Source organism: Trachurus japonicus, chromosome 16 (genome assembly GCF_045865225.1).
Source record: "Trachurus japonicus isolate A0001 chromosome 16, Traja_1.0".
NCBI classification, from domain to species: Eukaryota; Metazoa; Chordata; class Actinopteri; order Carangiformes; family Carangidae; genus Trachurus; species Trachurus japonicus.
Genome location: NC_140922.1, coordinates 18,652,827 through 18,676,138, shown reverse-complemented (window position 1 = coordinate 18,676,138; position 23,312 = coordinate 18,652,827). Strand labels below are relative to the sequence as shown.

General features: G+C 40.8%; 1 protein-coding gene across 2 annotated transcripts in view; it reads right to left on the bottom strand.

The window, feature by feature from the left end:
• Nucleotides 1–1,165: 1,165 nt before the first annotated feature.
• LOC146972313 (mannosyl-oligosaccharide 1,2-alpha-mannosidase IA) overlaps nucleotides 1,166–23,312 on the bottom strand; it is a 187,957-nt gene continuing 165,810 nt past the window's right edge. Inside the window, exons 5-12 of one of the 2 annotated variants that reach the window (XM_085802367.1) lie at nucleotides 20,319–20,413; nucleotides 15,684–15,807; nucleotides 15,374–15,467; nucleotides 13,740–13,855; nucleotides 10,681–10,900; nucleotides 6,360–6,532; nucleotides 4,361–4,476; nucleotides 1,166–2,706 (exon numbers count right to left, since the gene is read on the bottom strand). In XM_085802367.1, coding sequence (XP_085658493.1) covers nucleotides 2,565–2,706; nucleotides 4,361–4,476; nucleotides 6,360–6,532; nucleotides 10,681–10,900; nucleotides 13,740–13,855; nucleotides 15,374–15,467; nucleotides 15,684–15,807; nucleotides 20,319–20,413 — 1,080 coding nt within the window. In that variant the 3' untranslated portion in view covers nucleotides 1,166–2,564. Of the gene's footprint in view, nucleotides 2,707–4,360; nucleotides 4,477–6,359; nucleotides 6,533–10,680; nucleotides 10,901–13,739; nucleotides 13,856–15,373; nucleotides 15,468–15,683; nucleotides 15,812–20,318; nucleotides 20,414–23,312 lie in introns of both variants that reach the window. The other variant, XM_085802366.1, reaches the window with a different exon arrangement.

The window sequence follows — 23,312 nt, the reverse complement described above, 5'->3', positions numbered from 1 at the left end:
AGTAGCTTGTAATTAATGCAAATCATTTTCATATTTCCAGTGTGTGTTTTCTAATTAAGCCCAACAGAAGGTCAAGTGAGGCGACCATAGTGAAGTCTTTGTGCTGCTCTTTCTTTAACTGGCTTGAAAACAAAACAGTGTGTTTTGTTTGTTTCTCCCTCGGCCTTAAATCATTGGGGAGTTGAAGATGTGAGTAGACGGAGCTGACAGTGTTTGGAAATCAAATAACGTTTAGTGCAGATCTCCACTGATTCTCCAGTTATTCCCTATAACAACCGCTGTCCAGGCCAGGACGGCTGGAGGACGACTGTGGCAGCCAGATAGTGACGGCTCTTCCCCCTTTGTTACACATGGACAGCAGGTCTCACCCAGTCGGACGGCACCCCCCCCCCCCCCCACATTTTCTCAGGTGCATTCAAACAGACAGTGATCCCCCCGGGCGAGGTCAGGCGAGCGCAAATGTACAAATTGTGCCCTTCACGTTTGCCCCTCTCTTTTCATCATGGTGCCTTAGCTGAGGTGAATAATGGTCCTGTAGGCTGTGGCCCAGATAACGTTTACACTTAGTATTTAAACTCACACGCTGCTCTTTTTTTTAAAAAGGTGTCGTTAAGATTAATGTCACCAGATCTGTGACATTTGACTTCCATTTTTCAAATTAGCATTAAATGTCAATCATGTCAATAATGCATGCTGATTCTATTTAAAGCCGATGAAAGATCGCTTGGAGCCATCAGGCTGGAACTAGGATTCCTATGACAGCAGGTAGCGCTGAATCATTTGAGGAGGATGATATTAAATCTTGCTTTGTTGGCCTGTCAACCAGAGAGAGGTGAAGTGCTTAAACCCCATTAGTCATATTCTGGTCCTGATTGCTGGAACTTTCCACAACGCTGAGACATCCGCCGTTAATTAAACCTGTAATGAATATCCTGGAAGCAAATACTGAAACAAATGCAAGCAGCAAAGGAGTCGGGCTTCCTTCCTTTTTGTTAGTCACCGCAGGTTGTTTCCTTCAAAGGTCACCATAGCAACCGCATGTAGCAATCAACTAGCTGGAAAATAAATACCATGGCAAGTAAGACATTGGTGTTTTGTAAAGAAGTAAACAAGCAAGGCCGATTAAAAAAACAAACGAAAAAAAAAAACAGGACACAACAACTGATTGTTTTAAATGTACAAAGTTGCACAGGTCTTTTTATCAGTATTTGAAAATATTCAACAATGAAAGTTAAATCAAACAGTAAGAATAAGTAATAACAATAATTAATATCAGCAATAACTAGACTTAAAATCAGAACTTTTTAGGTTTTTTTTCTTTTTTACTGAAACACCTGAGGGAAGCAAATCAAATGAGAACCCAGAAAAAAAAAAAATTAACCACTGAATTTTAGAAAAAGAAAAAAAAAAGATCACAAAATAAAGTCAAGACAAGCTCATACAGGGGCACACTTCATCCGTATGTACAGCACATTCACTCTACAACTGTGCAGGACAGCAGTGATGAAAATGAAAAGTGGTCTCCGCAGTCGGACAGCCTTTAACATCAGTATTGGCAGCTGTATGGAATTCACATGTAAAGGCAGAGTGAAGCAGAATAACTACAACAGAAACAGGAAAACCCATTTGGAGCTAGCTGGCGAACGCCTTCTTTTTCCTTTATGCTTGTATTACAGTCACAGAACTGACAGAACTCCATTTGTTACTCTGATTTGAAAGGCTGAGAGGACTGAGAAAGCATTGTCCTGTTCAAAAAGTAACCAAGCACAGAGTGGAGACACAAACCCAACATAGTTTCTGGTTTAAAAATGGTCCCTGGATGCATAAGACACTGCCACCCTTCCTGACACCTCCTGACTTTAAAAAAATCATTCAAGCTTGTTTCAGTAAGAAACATGACATCAACATTAGTTTGTAGGGGGAGTCGAGAATCACATTTCATGTTTGTCTGTACATCAATCAATATTCATTACAATTCATCATAGTAGTCCTCATGGTAAACTTTACTTTCTGTCAAATCTCACCAAAAACACATTACTGGAAAAGAGGGAAATAGAAATGCAAAGAAACCTTTGGTCAAAGAGTGAACTCACAAAGGAAAAGATGCAATGACGAGATCAGAGGAAATCATTCATCACTCAAGGTTAACGAAACAATGAAATCAAAGAGCAAAACTCAAGTGGTTTTCTATATGTTTCTCTCTCTCTTCCTCACAATATGGCCCATAGTTCAACCCTCCTCCCATACAGTTGGGTCTGTAAGTTATACTGGTTTCCTCACAGAGGAAAGAAGGAAAGAAAAAGGTGCTCTTTTCATGAAAGTCATGTTTGTCTTGATTGTCCACAAAAAAGAAGTGCCAGCAGGAAGTAACCGCGGCCAAAGGATGTACAATCACAGCATAAAACGACAACATCCTTTACTGGAAAGGAATAATGAGTCTGTAACGCGCTCCTGAAAAGACTCTGAACCTGCATTGAATTGGTGTTTCGTATCTGTGAGACTGTGTGCACATGACCTGTGCATGTGTGTCTGTAACTGCCTCTTTCGCTGGGTTGTCTTCGCTCTTATTCTGACACTGTCTTATCCTGTGTTGCTTCTTCCTGCAGGCAGCTCTTGCGGACGATGGGCAGCGGGTGGGCCTCTGTGTTGAACACCCAGTCCTCCAGTGGGAGGAGGTCGTCGTCAGAGAAGAGCAGGTACAGATACCTATTTAAAACCAGAAGAAAACATCTGTTTAGTCCAATCAAAGCCATGGGTCGTTATCTGTCTCTGTATGTGTTTAACCCCAAATGATCTGTATTCTGATTTAAACTGGAAGTGGGTGTGTGCAATTTGATTACGTCTAGAAGGAATAGCTCAAAGGTACATTACGTAATTTAAAGTAAGTCATGTTAATTCTGGCAATGCAGAAGTTTTCATAGGATTCAAATGATATACTGTTGCCATAGATAATTATGGACGTATTTTCTAGCTTCACATACTGTACCTCCTTTCCTCTGTTTTTCTCTATATATACTGTACAGTAGTTTTATGAGGAACTTCAGTGATGCGTACTAATTGAAACCACTTCCAAATAGTTTTTTTCCTGTGGAGGAAATGAACACTTCCAGCAACAGCGACACATTCTACGTCTTATTTTGATTCACACATTGCAGAGTTTGGATTGAAGCCACAGCCTCAGTAAATGAAACCAACAGGGAGGAGAAGAGGACATGTTCCATTGTGGAAATGTATGACATAAAAATAAGCTTTCTTTTATTTTGTGAATAATGATGATAATGTTTAGTATTCATGTCATTATCCCTGCCTTACCAAATTTGTACTATGCATACGGACACACTGCTCCTAACGCATGAAGTCCATTGCTACACACAGTGTCAATGTGGTAGCAAGGCAGTAGGATGAAAATAAACTACAACTATACATCAGTAGGGAGGCACAGAGAGTTTGAACAGTATGCTCTAGATTAGTCTAACGCAGACAGTTGAAGCCTCTCATTACATAATGGTTTAAATACATTTTTGAGTAAAACGATTGGATTTATTTGGTCTCAAATCAATTTAGGAACGCACCCTGCATAAACAAAGAATGATTACGGTATTACAACCTCTGTCAGTGGGGTGCCTGACGAGACAAACTTGAGAAATTGTGAGCCCACCCTCTTGCATGTTAACAGTTGTGTTTGCGACACAGTGCCTCCTCAACAGGATGTTTCTGGTAGAAAATGACACATCCCACATTTTCTTCAAGGACTAACCTGAAGTTAAGGTCCTCTTACTTTTCCATTACAGCTGAGTTTCTGTATCTGCACATAACCCAGTAAACCACCACATTTTTCTCAGCGTTGGCCACATTTATGAAAACACTAGTTTTTCTGTGTGTGTGAATGCCCATTAGGAACAGTGTGGTGCAGCAGCAGCAGCAGCACAGTCCTGTCTCTTGGAAAAGTGGAAAGAAAAGGCTCTTTACCACCTCTTAACCTGCCCCACGGAGCTCTCTGAATGGCTGGTGTTGCTTAATGACCCAAGAATGAGGGGAGGTAAAATTGAGGCATTTAACTGCACGGCATCTCTTCGCCGTCGCCGTTTCTTTTTCAAGTGAAGAGAAGAAAATCACATTCCAAGAGTGATTGGAAACACCTCAGATGACTCCTGAGCACCGAAGGAGAGATTGTGTCTGTCTGACAGCAGGAGTACTCTTCACGGACAGAACAGATAATAGGCAAGGACGAATCCTCGGCAGTCAGCACTGGACTCTATTTTACTTTCCATATCGATAATGGTTTATGAATGCAGAATGTAAAATGCCATTTGCCCCATTCAGTTACCAAGGGAGATATGGAGAGGGAGTGGGAACTTACTTGAGTGTCTCTGAGAGGAAGAAGCTCTGCTGCATGTTGTCGTGGCTGACTGTCGTGGTGTAGACGTCTCGGATCCCAGAGAAGCCTGACTCCACTCTGCAGTGTTCCTCCAGGGCCTGACGGGAAACCAAGACAACAGGTTTAACACGCACCTGGATCTTTTATTCGTGAAACTTTTATTGCTGTCGTGAGCTTGACTGTTCAAATTGAACGACCAAGCATTCATTTGTTCTTGTACATTTAATCAGCCCTCACAGAGAGAGGCCTTTTTCCCTCCTGCTCTGTGACCAAATGTTTCCCAAACGCGCACTGAAGAATTCACGGGCCGTCCATTTGTACAGTCTGGTGCAAAAAGACTAAATATTTTGTGTCCATGTCAAGCATGTCAAGCCCTTCAGGTGGCGAAGCCCAAGCAATGCTACATCTGACAAGGGCTAATGGAGAGTGGCTGAGCTAGCCAAGCGGATTAGCACATTATTACCCCAGCTACAAAGGGCTGGCTTATATGTGCTAATTAACAAAGACCCCAACGTGTTAATGCTCGATGTTCATGAAGAGAAGCCTTGTGCGCTGCTTTCAACCTTTGTGCCCGATAATTAAAAGCCTGTCAAACTCGTCAGCCTGATCTCTCCACTTCTGTGCGCACTAAATTAATGCTAGATCCATCATGCCAGCTCTGTGCAGTTTACTGCGGCTAATGTCCTGTCTATTGCCGCGTTAATAATGGTGCTCCCTACACAACCTTCACCTCCTGCTAGTGAGGCTGCTTGATCTACAAGCTAATGTATCGTGCCACTCAATATCAAGGAAGACGGTCGAGGTTAATTAAGGGTGTTTAAGGTTGTTGACACAATAGGTGACTGCAATTTATATAATCCGAATAGTAGCCAGAGACATTGAAAATTAGAATTTGTATTAAAAGGCATTAATACACAAATGTGCAACAGCAGATGTTCTCTTCAAATACAGTACAGGTCACTGTTACAGTACCTCCTCTGTTGAAACAGGGTTGGATTATGGGTTGTTTGTAGCTTTAATGTTGCCAGACCTCTGAGTTTATCTTTATTCCACTGCACTACTCTCTATAAACGGTACGTACGGTACAAATGTGTAATGGAGGGTTGTTATAGTTGTTCTGTCTCTATGCAGGCAGCAGGAGGAGAGGACGTGACTGATCAACAGGATTAACAGAATGGATCTAAACTGGTATGCTTATCCGCTTGCTATTGCTATTATGCTTCATGCTGGTGTCTGCTTGGCCATTACATTTACAGTTACAGCCAGTTGTCATTTATCTTAATACAAAGACTGGAAGTAAGGGGAAACTTCTCAATGGTTAAACAGCCAACCAGCACACTTATTAATCAATGATGAGAAAAAACTGTTCAAACATTTAAGCATAAATACAATAATTTGTTCCTTTGGTTCATCGTTCTTGATGATTTCTTGTCTTTGTGTTTACAATCAGTCTAGTTTTCTCAGCTTATAAATGTACATCCTGTCAATTCACTATTTTGCTCACCCCCTTTTTTTCCTGGTAGTCAATGCCACTAATTTGTTTTCTTGTGACTTATTAACATTTCTCTGGACAGACTGTGCTATATGCTGAACACATTGTAAAGCTCATTGGGACAAATTCATATTTTATGCTGTTGCCTTTGTAGAGACTGAACAAACAAGATCTGACATGTTAATTAGTGCTACCTTTAGACAGAGCCAGACTGTTTCCTCTGTTTCCAGAGTTTGTGCAGTGACATCAGTCTTCTCATCTAACTCTTGGCAAGAAAGTGAACAAGAAAGTTTCTCAAAATGTCACATTCACCGCCACTTCCCTCGGAGGAAAGACTTCAGAGACTAAGACTAATCATCTCATCTACAGTAATACTTTGTGGAGACCTTTCCAAGAGAGACTGGTCTATTTTCACAGAAGGAAAAGAGGGCTCATCTTCTGATATTCAGACTAGTAAGGGAAGTGTCACTAGTGTATTTAGCGTCTTACCTCCACAGCCTCCCAGCCCCACTCTCTGTACTTGGGGTCGTGGGTAAGTCTCCACATGTACATGTAGCTCTCGATGACTTCTGGTCGTAGGATGTAATATCTGTCGCTCAGTCTGGTTGCTGTGGCCTCAGCTCCGCCGTCGAATCTGAACGCCTCGGGTCCCAGTTTGGTGGCTGACCAGAGACACAAATTAAAACATAAATCTTTTGCCAGTTACCAGACCTGAGCACTCACAGTCACAGATGTAGTGCATTTCCAAATCCTAAAATCCACACAGTGAATGCTCTGTCTTTCTTTGCTCATAAAGGACCAGCTGTCCAGATGGTCTGTGCGTCGCCCTCCTTATTCTTCCCCCTCGCTTCCATTATACTTGTACAACCATTCAAGTCTGCTTGGCGAAGAGATCCTATTCACGATACAGAACAATGAATCCTATTCCTGCCAAGGTCAGGACAGGAGCATCAGCTCAGCAAATTAAATTTAGAAACATTTTGTGAGTGAAGTTGCATTACAGTATGCACGATCACTTTGAAGCTGTATGTCTGTGTGCTTTCTTAGGTTAGACATTTTCTTTTTCTTGGGCTTAACAACTTGATTTTCACAAAACGCTGGACAATGGGCCTGGTTGGTCTTTGAATTCTTTGAGGTCAGTGAATGTTTCTGAGTAGCTACATCCAATCAAACAAGTTAGGAGACAGTTTGAGAGAGAACATGTGCACTAAGGACAATGTGTTTTTCTGCTCCATACAAACCCACAGACTAAATTACACACATATCACTGAAAACAACAGAAAAGATAAATTGGAATTTAAACTATTAGCAATTGAGCAAAGACAAACAGACACTGTAGGTGAGACAGAAGCTTGAAACCATTTGCAAGTTTGTTTTGGATAATAACAGGTTTTCAAGATGTGAAATTGTTTTTCTTTATTTCCAGAGTAGACAGAAGTAACAGTGGTATCTGCACAGTCTCAACCAATTCCCTAGACCTTCATTATTTTCCAGTTCTTTCCTGTCTTATATGGTCTGAATTTCTACCATCATACATGCTGGATATCATCTGGTAAAACTAGGTCGTGGCTGGAAACCAGAGGGGACTGGGCTTTTGCAGTCAGAGCAACTTAAATCTGGATCGCCCTGCTAGAGAAAATCAGACAACTAGCTCTTTGTTTTAGTTTCAGTATCTTAGTTTTATTCTGTGTTTCCACTGCATTTTTTTGTTTTGTTTTTTAAATCTGAATTCCACTTGCCTATTATTTTAATTTTTATCTGCATAAATTTGCAGCACACAGCTCATTAAAATAGAAGAGGGTTTTATTTCATCACATTTCAGCAAAAAGCTGTTTTTTGCTGTTAAAGAGGCCTGAAAAATTCCTCCATGTTTATCTTTTTGTCTGATAAATTCAGCACATTGGCCACAGCACAACAATGACTCAGTTGTTCCAAGTCGAAACAGCATTTCTCTTGTTTTTTTGGGCATTGTCTTGAAGGATGTCTTCACATTAAACACACCAGGGGACGTCTTCATTCTTCAACCACTATTTCAACCTGTAGACTCCACACCCTGCACCCTGACAGGCCGTTAACTCTTGTGACTGGAATGCTAAGACCCCTAATAGAGAGCCATCGCTAACTCAGAGCACGGCCAACACAATTGATTTTCCTACAAGTTCATCAGATGAATAAGACTCCTGCATCAAACACAATTAGGAATTTAGTCTCAGGATTTGTTTACGTACTCTGAGAATTGAATAATAGCCTTTTACACCATAATACATTTTCTTCTTACAAACCAGGATTTATTAACAGCAATTTTAGTCTAAATTTTGAACCTGTCACCAGACAAGCCAGAAAATAATGTACCCCAAATATAATATAACCCTGGTAGAATATTTTTGGTATGTAGGAGGAATAAAAGGTCAGTAATGTAACCTTGTGTGTACAAGACACAATCAACAGATGCTGTAGTGATACGAGGAACCTTAATTGCTTTGCACAGATGCAACCAGGAGACGTACAGCTTTCAAACAATGAATAATCTGTGGAGTTTGTGTGAAGACTGATTGGTACACACCAAAACATGAGTAAAATCTTGCTACCAAGGAGAAAGCTTTTAGAGGATCAATTGGCAGCAAGGACCTCTGCAAACTTTAAACAGGTGCAAAGTAAAAAGCAACACCTCTAAGCCTACCATAAATCCTCCTGCAAAGGCTGGGGATGGAATAACCTTAACTGGTCCATGTCCACAGCACTAATTCTTTCAACACAACAATAATGTTTCACTCCCCACTCTGCTTGTTGTCTTAACAGAAATTTCCCTACTCTTACTCCAAACCCTGTCACTGTATTGTCAACAAAACTCAACACCTCCTGATGTTTCTTCCCATTACGCTCCTGCAAGACCTTTAATGTGAACATTCTGAGGGAAGTGTTGCGTTTTGGGTAGAAAAGCTAAAAATCTTCTGTTTTGTACTGATGAATGAAAGATAAACCATGAAATCAACAGAATAACTGGATGACATTAGAAATGGAAACGAGTCTGTCATACAGTATTAGTCTGTCCCCGATACAGGCGTGGTTCTCTCTGCCACTGGGGTAAATAAAACCCTGACTGCTGTTTGAGAATTTATGGTACCTCAAAAGTTTTTGATCAAGTGCTGTCGCTGGTAAACTTATCACCCTGCCCACACCATTTCACCAGACCAAATCCTGTCCCCACTGAGCATCTTTTTTCCCTCCAGTCTAGAATAACCCAAAAGTGATGCATGCAATCAGTCGGTCAAGTTGCTCTCCACATCTGCCCTAAAACCATTAACCTTTCCCTCTCCCTGCTGCTTCTTATGAGATCCCCATTTTCCTGCACTGGGCTCAGGCCTGCATCAGTCTTGCTGTGAGGATGGCGACGATCCAGAGGAGCAGCAGAAGGAGCGTCTTTGTGGCATCAGTATTTAAAGACAGCTTAATAGCAGCCACTTTGCACGCAAGCAGGAGGCAAATCTCGCTTCTCTCTTTCGCCTGCAGACAGTTAATCCAGGAGCTGCTAAGCACCATCCAGTTCCTTTAATGAGTGAAGAGAAACCTGGTGGATGACTATGAAAGGGAAAAACTGGAGAAGCCTTTTGGGCCTGCAGATCCAAAGTATTCCAACTGCATCACTGAAACTGTTATGAGTCACTTGAGCTTACTGAAGAAGTGAAAGCAAAAAAAAAATCCTTTAGGATGAATCCTTACAGCCCACCCATCAGAGGAGGGCATAATAAAAGCTTGAAATTAGCAAAGGAGATTATTGCCAGGGCCAAGACAGAGAGAGATCAAACATGGGTCTTCCAAAAAAGAGAGGGGAGTTAAAAAAATAGGCTTTTCTCATCTATTCATCCCTTTTTCACCCTCTTTCTTGCATGTTTCTCTGTAGTGTATATCTTCAGTGTGTGCATGCAGCCGTGTCCTCTAGACTTCCTCATTCGTCGGCTGGAACCTCAGTAAATTTGCCTGTGGAGTTTTTATCACAGCGTTTGCTCGTCCATACTCAACCCCTGGTTTCAGTCTTTCTTCTAAATTACAACAAACTGATTATCAGTATCTAACACGTTTAAGAGGCTCCTCCGCTTCTGCCGCTTGCAGCTGTGAGGCGATGGAGAATAATCGGCAAGTTTAATTCCTCACTGGTCCTTATTAGGCCTGTCGACGCTGTGTCGAGGTGAAGAAACGAAGAGCAATTGTCCTCTTTTGAACCAGGGCAAAATTAAAAAGCCGCAGGTCCTTTTGATTCACGACATGCTGTTCTCCTTCCTCTGAATGTTACTGTAACTCCTCTCAACAAGGCAGATACTGTGCACCACCACTGTAATGAACCATAGCATTTCACTGCCATGTGCTATACTTAAAATAACTGGATAACACCAAATAGAAATGACTTGAATACAGTGTGTAGCCATACTAGCTGCATGGTCACCAACTGGTCCAGATCTTAAGATTTCAACAGCCACAGTTTCTGAATGATGGTTCCTATTGACTTGATGATCCTCAGTCGTTTCCTCTAGTATATTACTATGTTGAGTGTTGATGATTGATAACAAGCAACTGTAAAGTGTGACGATGTAATTAGGCAAATATTTTCTTCTGAGCCAGGTTCTACTCTAACCTAATCCTGGGCAAAAAGAACCATTCCCAGGGTAAAATGTGTCCACGTGTCTTTTGATTTGACGTGGTACATTTAGATCCTAACCAGAAGGAGCAGTTACCCACCCACTGCCCTTCCTCTGCATTACAGGACGATTGTTTCCAACTGCCCCCTCTTGACACCCCTGACATCTCCACTCACCTGAGCGTGTGTAGCTCTCGTGGCAGGTGTGTGTGATCTCTGCGGCCAGGTCCAGGTAGTGTTGTCGTTTCTCTGGAGCGCCGTCGTCAGCGCCGATGCCGATCATTCCCCCGGAGAAGCAGGCCAGGTGACCCATCTTGTGATCCAGGATCCCACCTCTCCACTCTGCCATGTAGGTGAGGCCGCCAGGTGACTTCTGTACCAGGTTGGCTTCAATGGCCTGCAGCAACACACAATGTCAGGTTCACACTGTTGTTTTAAAGGTAGTTTTAAATTCTGTATTGTAATCACTGGTTCAAATAGCAGCAGGAAGTTGTGCAGTGTAAAAGTTGTGTTTACTGATCTGCCCAGGCTTTCAGGTAGCAAAACATATGAAAATGGAAATGATTCCATCTGGTTGCTACAAGTGAAGCACTCAAGGGGAGTTTTGTTTTTCTTTTAGTGTTTCAGCTAATTGCTGTGTGTGACCTGAGAAGTGTCTGTGTCTAACACCTGCAAAGACAGTTGTTAGTCTCTGTTTGGCCTCTGACTTCAGCTGTGTGTCATCGCCCTTTCACTCTCTGCGCTAAAATGCAATCACATTCTGTTGCACAAGCAAATATTGCAGTTTCGGAAATGGTCTCTGGGCAAACAAATATTCTTCACTTAGTTCATTAACACTACACTAATAAGTTCAGGTTTACTCAGCTTAAACACAGTTTTAAATTATTTATTAGGTTGTTTTCTATGTACTGTTTCACGCACAGAGAGTTAATATAACTGTAAGAACATGAGTATTTTAGGGGGGTATTTTCATGATCTGAACTAAAATTTCAGATCAAAAGAGAATTTCCCATTGGGGATTAATAAAGTTATTATTATTATTTATTCTTAATGTATACAGCTAGAGCCCACCTTCAGTGCTATACTGACCGATCTAGAAACTACAATTTACCAGTACCCAACAGAACTTCAGTGGAGCCAGTTAATACACCAATTAAACCACGAGATGCAATCACGCCATTTAACTCACAAACTAGCCTGAGTGATGCAATTTCTCAAATTAGTTTGGATCTGATAGTCATAATTGAAGCAACTAGATTGGGCTTCCAGGCAGAGGCACGCCACTTCACAAAGTCCCATCAGAGGGCATCTCTGCTCCACATGCACATGTGCAGTCATCACACACAGTAAAGATGAGCCCAACTGCTGTGTCGCCCTGTAAATGTCATTTATATGCTAAATTATTTGTGTTTTGTGTAACACATGCACTGCTTTGCACAGATGGAAGTCAGACCTCCAAGGAGATCCACGTGATATCCTGTGAGAAACTGGTCCAATAAAAATCCTTCAAGGGAAACAACGCCGTCTTTAACCTGTGTCTGAAGTTGCATTATCCCATGAGAGCATCTCTAATGACTCATCATTTTCTCTCCGTCGTTCCATCTCACTCATTTCTCTTCTGCTCATTTTGCATTTAAATGCAGGTCTGTGATGTTCTGCAGCGACACCCCACAAAGTCCTTATAATTAAAAGAGTAAACTCCCTCTCGACTTCCAGGTCCAATTGTTGGATCATTAATTTTCCTCCTTTTTAAACTGTTCTATCAGGGTTGAGAAAAAAAGACACACCAGGCTGTGTACTTGTTCCCTCCCACCACTGTTCTATACTGTGAGAAACCTTTCAGGCTACATAAGGGTTAATAAAGATGCAATTTGCAACAACATCCAACAAAACAAGGTAATGTGTATAATATGAAGCTTATAAAAACCATGTTCATACATTTTTATAGTGGGCTGAGAATGATGATTTTCCTGCTAAGTAGCTGTTGTATAATTGGAAAATATTCTCTTTAATTAGCAATCTACTTTTATTTGAATGCCAAGGATAATGAGTTGCACTGTGTCTTCACCTTAGATCTCTATAAACACACAGTATATGACTTAATCTGATATTACAGGGGTCCTTGGCCATTTAAATACTGACTCACAGGGGAGAAAGGGAGTCTATAATTAATAGTTCTGCCTCTGGCTTGACCCGCTGATGAGAACTGAGGAAATCTCAATGGCAATTTTAAGTCATTGTCTGTAATATTGTAACAGTAGCTGGAGGGAATATGTGCTTTACTCTGACATTATCTCCATTAAAGAGGAAAACAGACAGCGTCTAATGTGTCTTTATGCATGTGTGTACCACGCAGTGGGATCATGTTCACAGATGTTTTTCTGCAGATAATAGGAGGGCTCTCTTTTTACATTAGAGTACATGAACACACAAGTCACTTGCCATCGAATCACAGCTGTAATCACATTATGTAGTACCAGGAACCGTCTCTGCATCATCAGTACTCCTCTCCCCTATGACCACTGTAACATCTCTGTTGCAATGATACTTTTACTGTATGTAATCATGGTATGGCACTTTGAATAAAAGCATCCATTACATCTCTAAACGCATCTGAGTGTCACTGCATTTCAAAAGGAGAAGCACCTTTACATTTATGCATAAAAAGATTGGTTTTAAGCATAGCCTTAAAATGGTATCTTGCTTTTCAGTTGTTAGTTTTTATATTTATTTATTTTGCCCCTGTCAGACACAAATCCCATGAGATAAATGATGATGATGGCAATTTAAATTGTTGATATGGCACTAAATAAGCCCCAGGACCACTTTTACTTACAAGTCATAGTGGTTATCTTACTAAGCCAGTAGTCTGAGCTGAACTTTGATTAGTGTGGAGGCCACAGCAGCACTGAATATTGCACAAGCCTTGAAGCTTGCACAAGGGTGCATGAATATGAGTACCGGTAGTATTAAGTAAACTACTGTATATCTCAGTGACAAAGAGCTATTAGTTAACAGGATAAATAAAATCAGTAATGTTACATTCTTCATATCTGTGAGGATTTCCTTCCTAAATATTTAAGCTACCTCTTGTGATTTAGTGTGAAACTGATTCTTTTGTTTGTCTTGGGTGTGAGGGACTTTGTATAGTTTGTTCAATCAAAGGCTTACTGTATGAAGCTGACTCTAATTATGTCTGGTGGACCCATGTGTACAATATAAGATTAAAATCTTACCTCCAGTGCAGTGTAGTACATCTTCTTTGCGTCGTCATCTGTCTTGTCTGACATCAGATATGATTTGATCAGGTACTCGTAGAAACTATCCCCGAGGCCGCCGATGGAAACATGATCTACAAGGAGAGAAGCAGAAGGAAACAGGGTTTAATGAAAATAATCAACAGGGTTTCACACTGGTCTTTAGTCAGGGTGTCTGCAGTCATTGAAAAGATTTCTTAAATACTTCCTCTTGCCTACTGTAAGCAAGAATTTTAGTTATACAATTATTATTTACAGAACTGACTACAGCTGTTATGTCACATTACACACTTTTAGACTGTGCAAGACTGTGAAAATCCAGCTGGAAAGTACTGAAAAACTACTGTATAATAACACTGTTTCCATCTTACATTCCATCTTATTTTCTCCAGTATGGTTGTGAAACAGGTATTAAATTTTACAGGGTATTAAAAAGTGTTAAATTTAACTCGGTGAACTCTGCTGAGCCGCTGTTAATCCCATCACAGATGAAGTCTTACAGAACACCACATCTGACAAACTCTTGTTTGACTTTCTGGATTCACAGTGCTGCAAAAACCTTTTGTGATAGAGCATCTAAAATATTCAGCAGCTTTCTGACTGTTTGTCACCACTCTGGCTTTCCTGATTAATTCGTGATGTGCATGGTCATGTACTCACACAACGTGGAGCCCACGCACTCTCTGTAGACGTATGGTAGAATATACTTTATTTAAAAGTTAAAACCTCAATTATGTAACATACTTCAATTTTGTGAGTGGAAATTGAAACAAGTGGCTGTTGAGTTTCCTCCATTTCGCTCTGAGGTCCACAGTCAAATTCATAAAGACGAATAGAATATTGCAGTGGGGGCGTGCATGAGTCTCCTTCTATCCACTCGTGTGTGCACACACACCTTTGCTCACTCCCCCACAAGGTTATCACAGTGCTGCTGTGTTCGTCATTGACACAGACAGATGAGGGGGAGCAGTGAAGCTTCCTCTCCCTTTGTGGTAATAAATATATACAGTTTTGCTCCTCAACAAGCTCGTCAGCAACAATTAGCCTCTGTAATCATCCAGATTACCGCCTTTTCAGTCCCAGCGTCTTCTTATCCCCATCATTTTTTTCACCTCCTTTTAGGTAAACCCAAAAGATCCAATTTCCTGGAGTAATTGAATTCATTATCATTTTAATAACCCAGAGCAATGGGAGCTATATAGCCATTGCCATGAGGCTGGTATTAAAAATGAAAGGAAATAGGCAGATGGGTGGATTGATGACACAGATGAAGAGCTAAAAGAGCTTTGACATACAGTATGAGGTGACTCATGGTCTGTCAGTGGTGTGAAAGCTGGGCAAAAGGTAAAAAACTGGGTGGACATTCATTGAAGTCACACTCTTGACCTACATGAGGGAAAAACACAATTGTTGTAATACTCAGTGTGTCACATGACATGAATGACCTTATCAGGACCCTGGGATGTAAAATGTATGTTTTCTAATGATGAAGGTAAGAGTCTCACCTTGTCCTTTATTACAGATAAACCTGTTCAACACCCTCTACATAATGCACTGCACTGTAATTGCACAGATGTTGAACCATGAATGTCCTGTGTAATTACAGCACTTACGTTGGACCCAGTTGCCGCTGACTGGACTGAGGAAGTTGGGATAGAGGCCGTGGGGTTTTTCAATCTTGTTCAGAAGTTTCCTGATGTTCATCACCTGCAGAGACACCAAAGTACAAATGAATATAATCAGGCCAAAGCACTATGGTATTACACTTAAACATATCAAAGTACTGTCTCAAGGCTGAAAATCATTGTGCTGGGAAATATTTCGCTATTAAGAAATCACAGTGAAGAGATCCTGCACATAAAAAAAAGTTTTGATACATAAAAAGTTGGAAGAGGAACAGTAAATTAAATTCATATTCCAGACCTTCTCAGTGTAGATGGGGTTGGTGGAGAGCTCAGTCAGGTGGACGAATTCCAGGTGAAGGGTCCCGAACTCAGCCAGGATGCTGCTCCCGGCTGAGGCCCAGCCCCAGCTCCAACTGGTTCCACTGCAGCAGAGACAACATCCCAACAGATAAGTACTAAGTACCACGGGTATTACAGGACCAAAACTAGAGTTTGGTTTTATACAGTGCATCACACATAGCCGATACATTGCACTTTCCTGGCTGGAAGAACTTCAAAAACCCTCAATGATCTGACATTTCCGAAGATGAAAGTACCAGTGGTATATGAGCACAGTCAGTCGATCCAAAGTCCTGTGCAATTTTCTGAAGTTCCTCCTGAGGGTTTAAAGTTTTAAAGGCAACTCCAGCTTCATATGATCCTGTTATACTATGGGCAGCAGTGTTGTGTATAAAATCCAGCCCACTGATCAGTTCTTTCACTGTCTCTTTCAGAAGTGAGTACCTGTTATTACACTGCACATTACATTCACAACACGGTGTAGCTGAACAAAGTTAGAGAAAGTAACTGACCCTGTCCCTGATGGACCTCTTGGCCTTTTGTACTCAAGCTCTGTTTAATACATCATAGCAGAGACACTTGGGCAGTACCGTACTTTTTTATTTCCTCTTCAGGAATCAATAACCAACCACCGTTTCTCTCCAGTGGTCTTCACAATGCATTTAGCACTCCCATTCAAAATGTACTCATCTATTCAAACATTTAAACCATTTAGATTTCAGTCAGTGCTGCTTTAAATTTCTTAATGCAGAGAAACAGACCATGTACCATCTTTGTTTTATTTACTGTGATAGAAATTTTAATATCTTTTAGTTTCTGATGATTAGACAAATCAAATTCAAAGACTTTGAATGCATCTACTTGGGAAATAATAGCCTGTTTTCCACTTTGAGAATAATACGTATGAGTGTTACACTTTCCAAGGACGACAGTATTGTTAAAGCATCTATTCACTGTATCATCATCATCACTGTTATCATCACATTTTAAAGTGTTCTTCTGTATCAAAGCACTCCGGTGAACGGCGTCAATTGATGCATACAGAGAAAAAGAGAACTTCCAATAGCCAATTCGTTCACGCTTTGAATGGTGCTATGCTGTGACAATGTGCCCCACAGAGTGACATGCTGAAAACTGCTGTTGTAGTTCATATAATTGGGAGAGTAAATGATGATGACAGTCTTCAGGTGAAGCACTATTGAAAACTGAACAAGGTGAATTAAATTGAAAAGGCTTCAACTTTCTGCAGTAAGATTCATTCAACCACCGGTCGAACACTGACATCATGTCAAGGTTATAATAACAAGGTACATTTAGGGGTTAAATGCATTTGCGATTCTTTTAAACAGAATCACAAAATAAGCTATTACAGTGGCAGGACTTAATTTTTATGCTTCCATGTTACATCTCTGTGTGAAATGGTGTGTGACAACTTAGATAATAAATTGGTTGCCTGCAGTGGAGTTGTGTTTGCAGATGTTTTGCCCAGATAAGTTAAAATATATAAAGTTAACTTGGCATAAAACCTTAATTACAACATGTCAGACAAATTAGATTTCCGTCTGCTCAAAATAAACTCATCAGTCTATAAAATAACCTTTGCCATCTTCTGTCACTAAATACATTCGTCGGTGTCAGCTGTGATTGATGTGCATGTTAATTTTCTTTAACCTTAACTTGAAACTTACCAGTGCAGCCAAGTTTTGTGCACTCACGGCATAATAACAGCCTTAAAATGTTAGCTAGAAACGCTGAACATCAAGGGTGCCGTTCAGTTTTATTTGCTCACGTCAGTGTGGGTAATATAACTGTGTGCAAATCTAATTCTGAGCGTATGTGTGGTGCACTGCTGCTCACTCATGATTAGTGGAGGGAGAATGTACTACGAGAGTGACTTTATATATCCTGTAATAGATGCTGGGGAGGGGGATCAGACATCCAATAATGAATTGAACAGAATCTGTAAGAGGGGGAGGGGTGTGTGGGCGATGGCTGGTGTGTGAGGGTAAAGGGGGAATCAAAGAGTTTACCACTCCGCTGAATGCATCCATTAAAAGTTTTGGGGGGCTGCATCATTAGTAGCTCTGGCTCGAATCACGTCTGATTCCTCCTTAAAGAAGAATCAATCTGAGTATCAAAGCGGAGGTGCAGGGCAGCGGGCGCTGTGTTTGTGAGTGATTGGAAAAGGGAAGAGGGGGTGGAAGGGGGGGCGAGCGGTATCCACATCACTGCTGCCTGGAAAGCAACAACACTGGCACTCATTCATTAATCTTTTCACCCCGTTTAACAAACACACTCTCCCGCTCTTCCACAGCTATCAGAAAAATAATTTGGTGTAGAAAATGATGGAAAAAAGCTTAAATCAATATCAGCGTCATGCATAATGTGTCGGGGGGAAATTGGCATTTCCTGCATTTACTGTAATAGATGAGCTACAATTATTTTAGTCTGTGATGTTGACTGGGGCTGCACACACTTTATAAACATGTGACCTCTCTGTGCATTTAATCATGTTTTTCATTTATAGCAATGAGGAGCATCTATAGCTTTTTATCCATATGAAACAATGTGGTAGAAGGTGAAATACTGTGGCTTTTATACTGGATCTGACAAACATTAATATTATTCATGCCACAGTACAAACTATATTCACTCCCACACAATTCAAATGGTCTCCTCCATACAGAGGTGATAGAGTGCAGAACAAATGAAGAGGCTGGAGGCTTAAAAAAAAAACACCAATTATTTCAAGTTTAAAAATGGGCAGTGCTGCAACTAACGATTGTTTTAATTATTTCATTTATTTATTTAGCAGTTGTCATTTAGTCAAATTATTCTTTGAAAATACTGAAAAAAGGATGATCATAAATTGTCCAAGCTCAGAGCAACACCGACAAATGTTGCTCGTCTCCACCTTAATATTCAGGCTGGAACATGTGAAACAAATAATGAACTAATTATTTCAGCTCATAAATAAACAATGACTTGTAGGGAGAATGTTGTCTTTTCATCTATGACACAACGAGAGCTATGGAGCTCAATCATGTCTGCAGACCTTTGGCAGATTGTTGTGTAAATAACACACACACACACACACACACACTCATAACACAGAGTAATGTGCGACACTTCGTCAGGTTTGCCTTCCCACACACTCTGACAGAGCCACAGGCTGTGCAGCAGAACCTAACTCCCCTGTGTGCACGCTGCTTGCTGACTGCTTATATTCTGTTGCACACTGCATATGTTCTCCTCTAAAGTGATGTTTGTATGTGTGTGTATGTGTTTGTGTGTGTGTGTATGCTTCGGGCGGATGGGCCTGTGTGTCTCTCCATAGCCTCCACCATGTGACCACACTATGGGCAGCACAGTTCCTCCTGTCCATCTGCACCACAGAGCCATGTTGGTGATGTAGCAGGAATTAACTGTAGAATAAGGTAATTAAATCTGCCAGCAGCTGTCTAGTTTGGCTGCTGGGTTAATTGGTAGCAGGTGGATGACAGAGGCGCCAAGAAGCATCTTATAAAATTAGGAAGAGGTGGGTTTACTGTAGGATTGAGCACGATCTTATAAAACCGACATAAGGCGTTTGAAGTTAAATAAGTCACAATCATCTCACCCGGTTGTCTGTGTGAAATATTTTAGGTCCAATCTCATAGAAAACTTCAGTGAAACCTAATGCAAACTTCTTCTTTTTTTTTACCCTGTTGTTCATGCATTGTAGTGAGCGCTGGCGACAACACACTTAAAGTCTGTCTGCGCGAATGTCGGCTTGTGATGGTAATTTGACTGTCACAGTCGCTGAGCTGTTATCAGCATTCATCAGTTTGTCAGATATTTCTCCTATAATCCTTTTCAATTCTTATTTCAGACTGTTGGATCAAAAAAGGCACGTTTGTTATCCCCACTCTCACTCTACAAGGGTCAAACCCAAATGGAAACACACAGAGAAATTCACGGTCAAATCGCAGTGAAAATGAAAATAGCTCTCGGTCGTGTTGCGTGACCACGGCTTTAACACGATCGTGTCAATAAAGATTTGAGATTAGAAAGGTAATGGTTTGGAACTGATTAAAAATGAACAACTCATTTAAAAACAGACAAATATTATTCCTGTGATCTTCCAAAGTGTTTATGAACACAGATTAATTCTTATCCAAATGTCATCAACAGTATAAAGCTTGGCCTGCAGCAGCTCCATTGTCAATAAACAGAGGTTCTCGTTCTCGTTCGTGTTGATTTTCTTTTTTTAATTTTGCCTCTTGATGTTGAGAATCTTTGCTACAAATTCAAGCAACTTTCCTGCTTCTTTAAGAACACGTGGAGGTTTATTTTTATGTGCAGAGCCGAAGGCAGAACTGAAATTCAGTGTTGTTGCACGTAGCTTAACCGAGCATTACATTATTAACATTTCTCCCACATGTTGACAACTTGCATGTCAAACTTGCCGCACGTTTTTTGAAGTTAGCTACTCCCTCTGGCCTCGAAGATGAAAGGTCTTTTGTGCGCTGATTAATGCCAGCCAACCCCGATACCATCTTTTATCAGGGATGGAGAAGGGCGGTTGGAGGTGAAGGCTGGTGCTGAGACTCACCTCCCCAGGTTGATGACTCCTCGGGGGATTCCTGTCGGCGTGTTGAAGGCAGGCAGCAGCTTCTCTCCCAGCTCCATTGCTTTATTCTTGAACAGCTGGAGAGAAAACACAGAGGAATGCAGCTTGTAAAACCTGGTAAACAGATAAACAATACACCTAAAACCTGTCTGTAGTGCATTAATAATTAGAAAATGTATTTTATAATGAAAAAAAAAAAAACCTGTCATAGAGGGAAAAACAACGCTGTGACAGAGTGGGATTCAGAAACCCTCCACACATTTCCGCTGTTTTCCCTCTAAAAGCTAATAATGGGAAACATAAGGCGTGTTACAACAGAGCTCCAGCAAGATTAAAAGCAATCACATTGATGTAATCTACAACAGTCCATTTAAAACCGCACTGCCCTCCCATTTCCACCGCCCAGACTCTGTGAGGAGGAGGCTGTGGCAAAGTAATGTATCATCTTATGAGTTGGATTATCAGTCACTATATCTTCTTTAGCCAGTGGGAACAATGCTTGGGGAAAAGAAATGAAGACAGTGAAGAAAGAGACCCGAACAATGAGAGAGACGTCTGAGGAGACAAAAAGGGTCAAGGTTGCATAGCAAGAGGCGAGAGGAGAGGGGGAGATTCATACGAGAGACGGAAAGCCTTGGAGATAAGAGAGAGCGGAGAGCGTGATTGAGAAGAGACAGACACTGGTGCACGGAGGGAAAACACAAAGGCAAAGAGCAGTCAGGATGAGGCAGTGTGTGAGCGTGGCAGCAGTGAGTCAGCAAAAAAAACTGAGGGGAATGATGGAGAAACTAAGGAAGAATGCAGCCAGATAGCAAGAAACCAGTGTCCTTCACTATGAAGACTGAAGGTTTCACATAATAGTGACTTATTGTTGCTCAAAGTAGACAGGTATTACTGTTTGAATAGTGTACTAGTTGCTGAAAGTCTGGGGAGATAATCATGTTCTTTGAAGACTGCATTTCCCAAAATGCTTTGAAGGAGAAAAGCAGATGCAAAGAGGAAAGGCATAATATTGCCATGGATACAATAAATTATGCTGTGGGCTGCAACTGTTGTTTCAGCCTGTATCACCTTAATCTCTGTAAACAACTAGTCCATACCCCAACCTCGTCCATTTGGATGGTCATTCCTTTAATAAAGTGTCATTGTTTTGTACTTTAAAACACACCTAATATCACTAGATGCATGTTAAACACATAGATAGATATGATATGCAATATTCACCTGTCCTATATATGGTAATTTCACAGTTCCTAGCTTCAGTACTCTCTTAAAACTAATGCATGAGCCTTTCCATGAAACTCTCATGAATATATCTCCATTCAGACGACTCCCGTGGGATCTTTACAGATTCATAAAAGCCTTCTCTCATAGAGAAATCTTGCTGTAGGGGTTAAAAGAATTGAATAAATTAATACATGGATGACTGAATAAATGAACAAACAGAAATACTGAATCGGTAAATACAACTTCCAAATGGCGAGAGCCTGCCATTTGTTGCGTTTCAAGCAGAGCTGTTAATAAGATGTTCGTACAGATGCTGTCAGAGGAGGTCTGCTGCTGTACGTGAAGAGAGTCTCATTCACAAAGTACAACATTCAACACAATCCTCCGCAGCATCCAAATGGATGTTAAGGGTTGGCTGCTATTACTGAATACTTGAATTGTGATCAAATATTAATCAAACGTCTGATTTAAATCATTATTGTGTTAACAGACTGCAGGTCACATTCAAAGCCAATATTCATTACAAATACTCTGTTTCTCCTGCATTAACATCATAACAGATTAAATCCTTTGAGTTTTTTATTACAACCATAAAGAAAACAACTGTTGGCTGCTGTCAGCTATAGACTGCAGATTATTTAGCCATCACTTTGTAATGAGACAGAAATGAGGCATTTGAGAGGTTTGACATTTTCTTTAGCTAAAAAAAAGAAAAAGATTAATTAGAAAACTTGTTGACATTCTTCAAAACAAGTATTTAAATTATGTCTCAGAGTTGATTATGTAAGTTCCAAGATGCTACGATACTTTGTGTGTCTCTATCTGAGGCTCTCAGTAATCTGTTTACACACTCCCGTGTCCAAGTAGTGGGATGGGACCAGGGTGGCATTGCACTGTCACTTGTTAATTCTGGTGTGTGTGTGTTTGTGTTACGCTCCCTCTCGAGTCCTCGGGCTCTCTATTCTATCAAAGAGACCACTAATGATCCTCCAACTGGTTTAATCTCTCCTCATCGGCCCTCTCTGCCACCACTACTGCTCAAACAAACCAGACGCCCACAGGCGCACACACACACACACACACGCACATTAAAAAGACATGCATAGTATTGCCCTCATTTAAATCCTGTACTTGTATTATTTCTAATGAAATATACCTTTATACAGTATAAACAAGACACAGTAAACACAGACACAACCACATTATTCATCAACAGACACCTTAACACACACCATTACATTAAAGTTATGATATGTACTAATTCTCTCTTTACTATTTTTGTTATTGTGTGTAATGTAACTTATGAAAACCATCCCGTGACGTTGCTCTGTCCTCCTCTACAGCACAAACAGTATGTAACACTTCCTAACATTGGCTTAGAAATGGAGTTTGCTAATGTCAATAAACGTCTGTCTCTCTGCACAGACACAGACCTTGCGTTAGTCAAAACCAGACCTGTTGCCACTCTTTGTTCTAGCACAGTGCCAGTGCTGCCGACTTAAATAAAGTCCATGGTCTTAATTATAATTTGTTGTCAAACTGTAATAATCCAATCTCTCAACAGTGATCACACTCTGATGTGAGCTCACACCTGTCTACCAAGTACAAGCTACAGGTTTCTGACTGCAGTTCACTTAGCTGCCACCAGTGTCATTAATAACACCCTGAGTGTTACACACTGAACTTTTAACTACCAGACAGATACGGAGCAGGGTCAGCTGATAATATTGCTCTCATTTATTCTTGTTA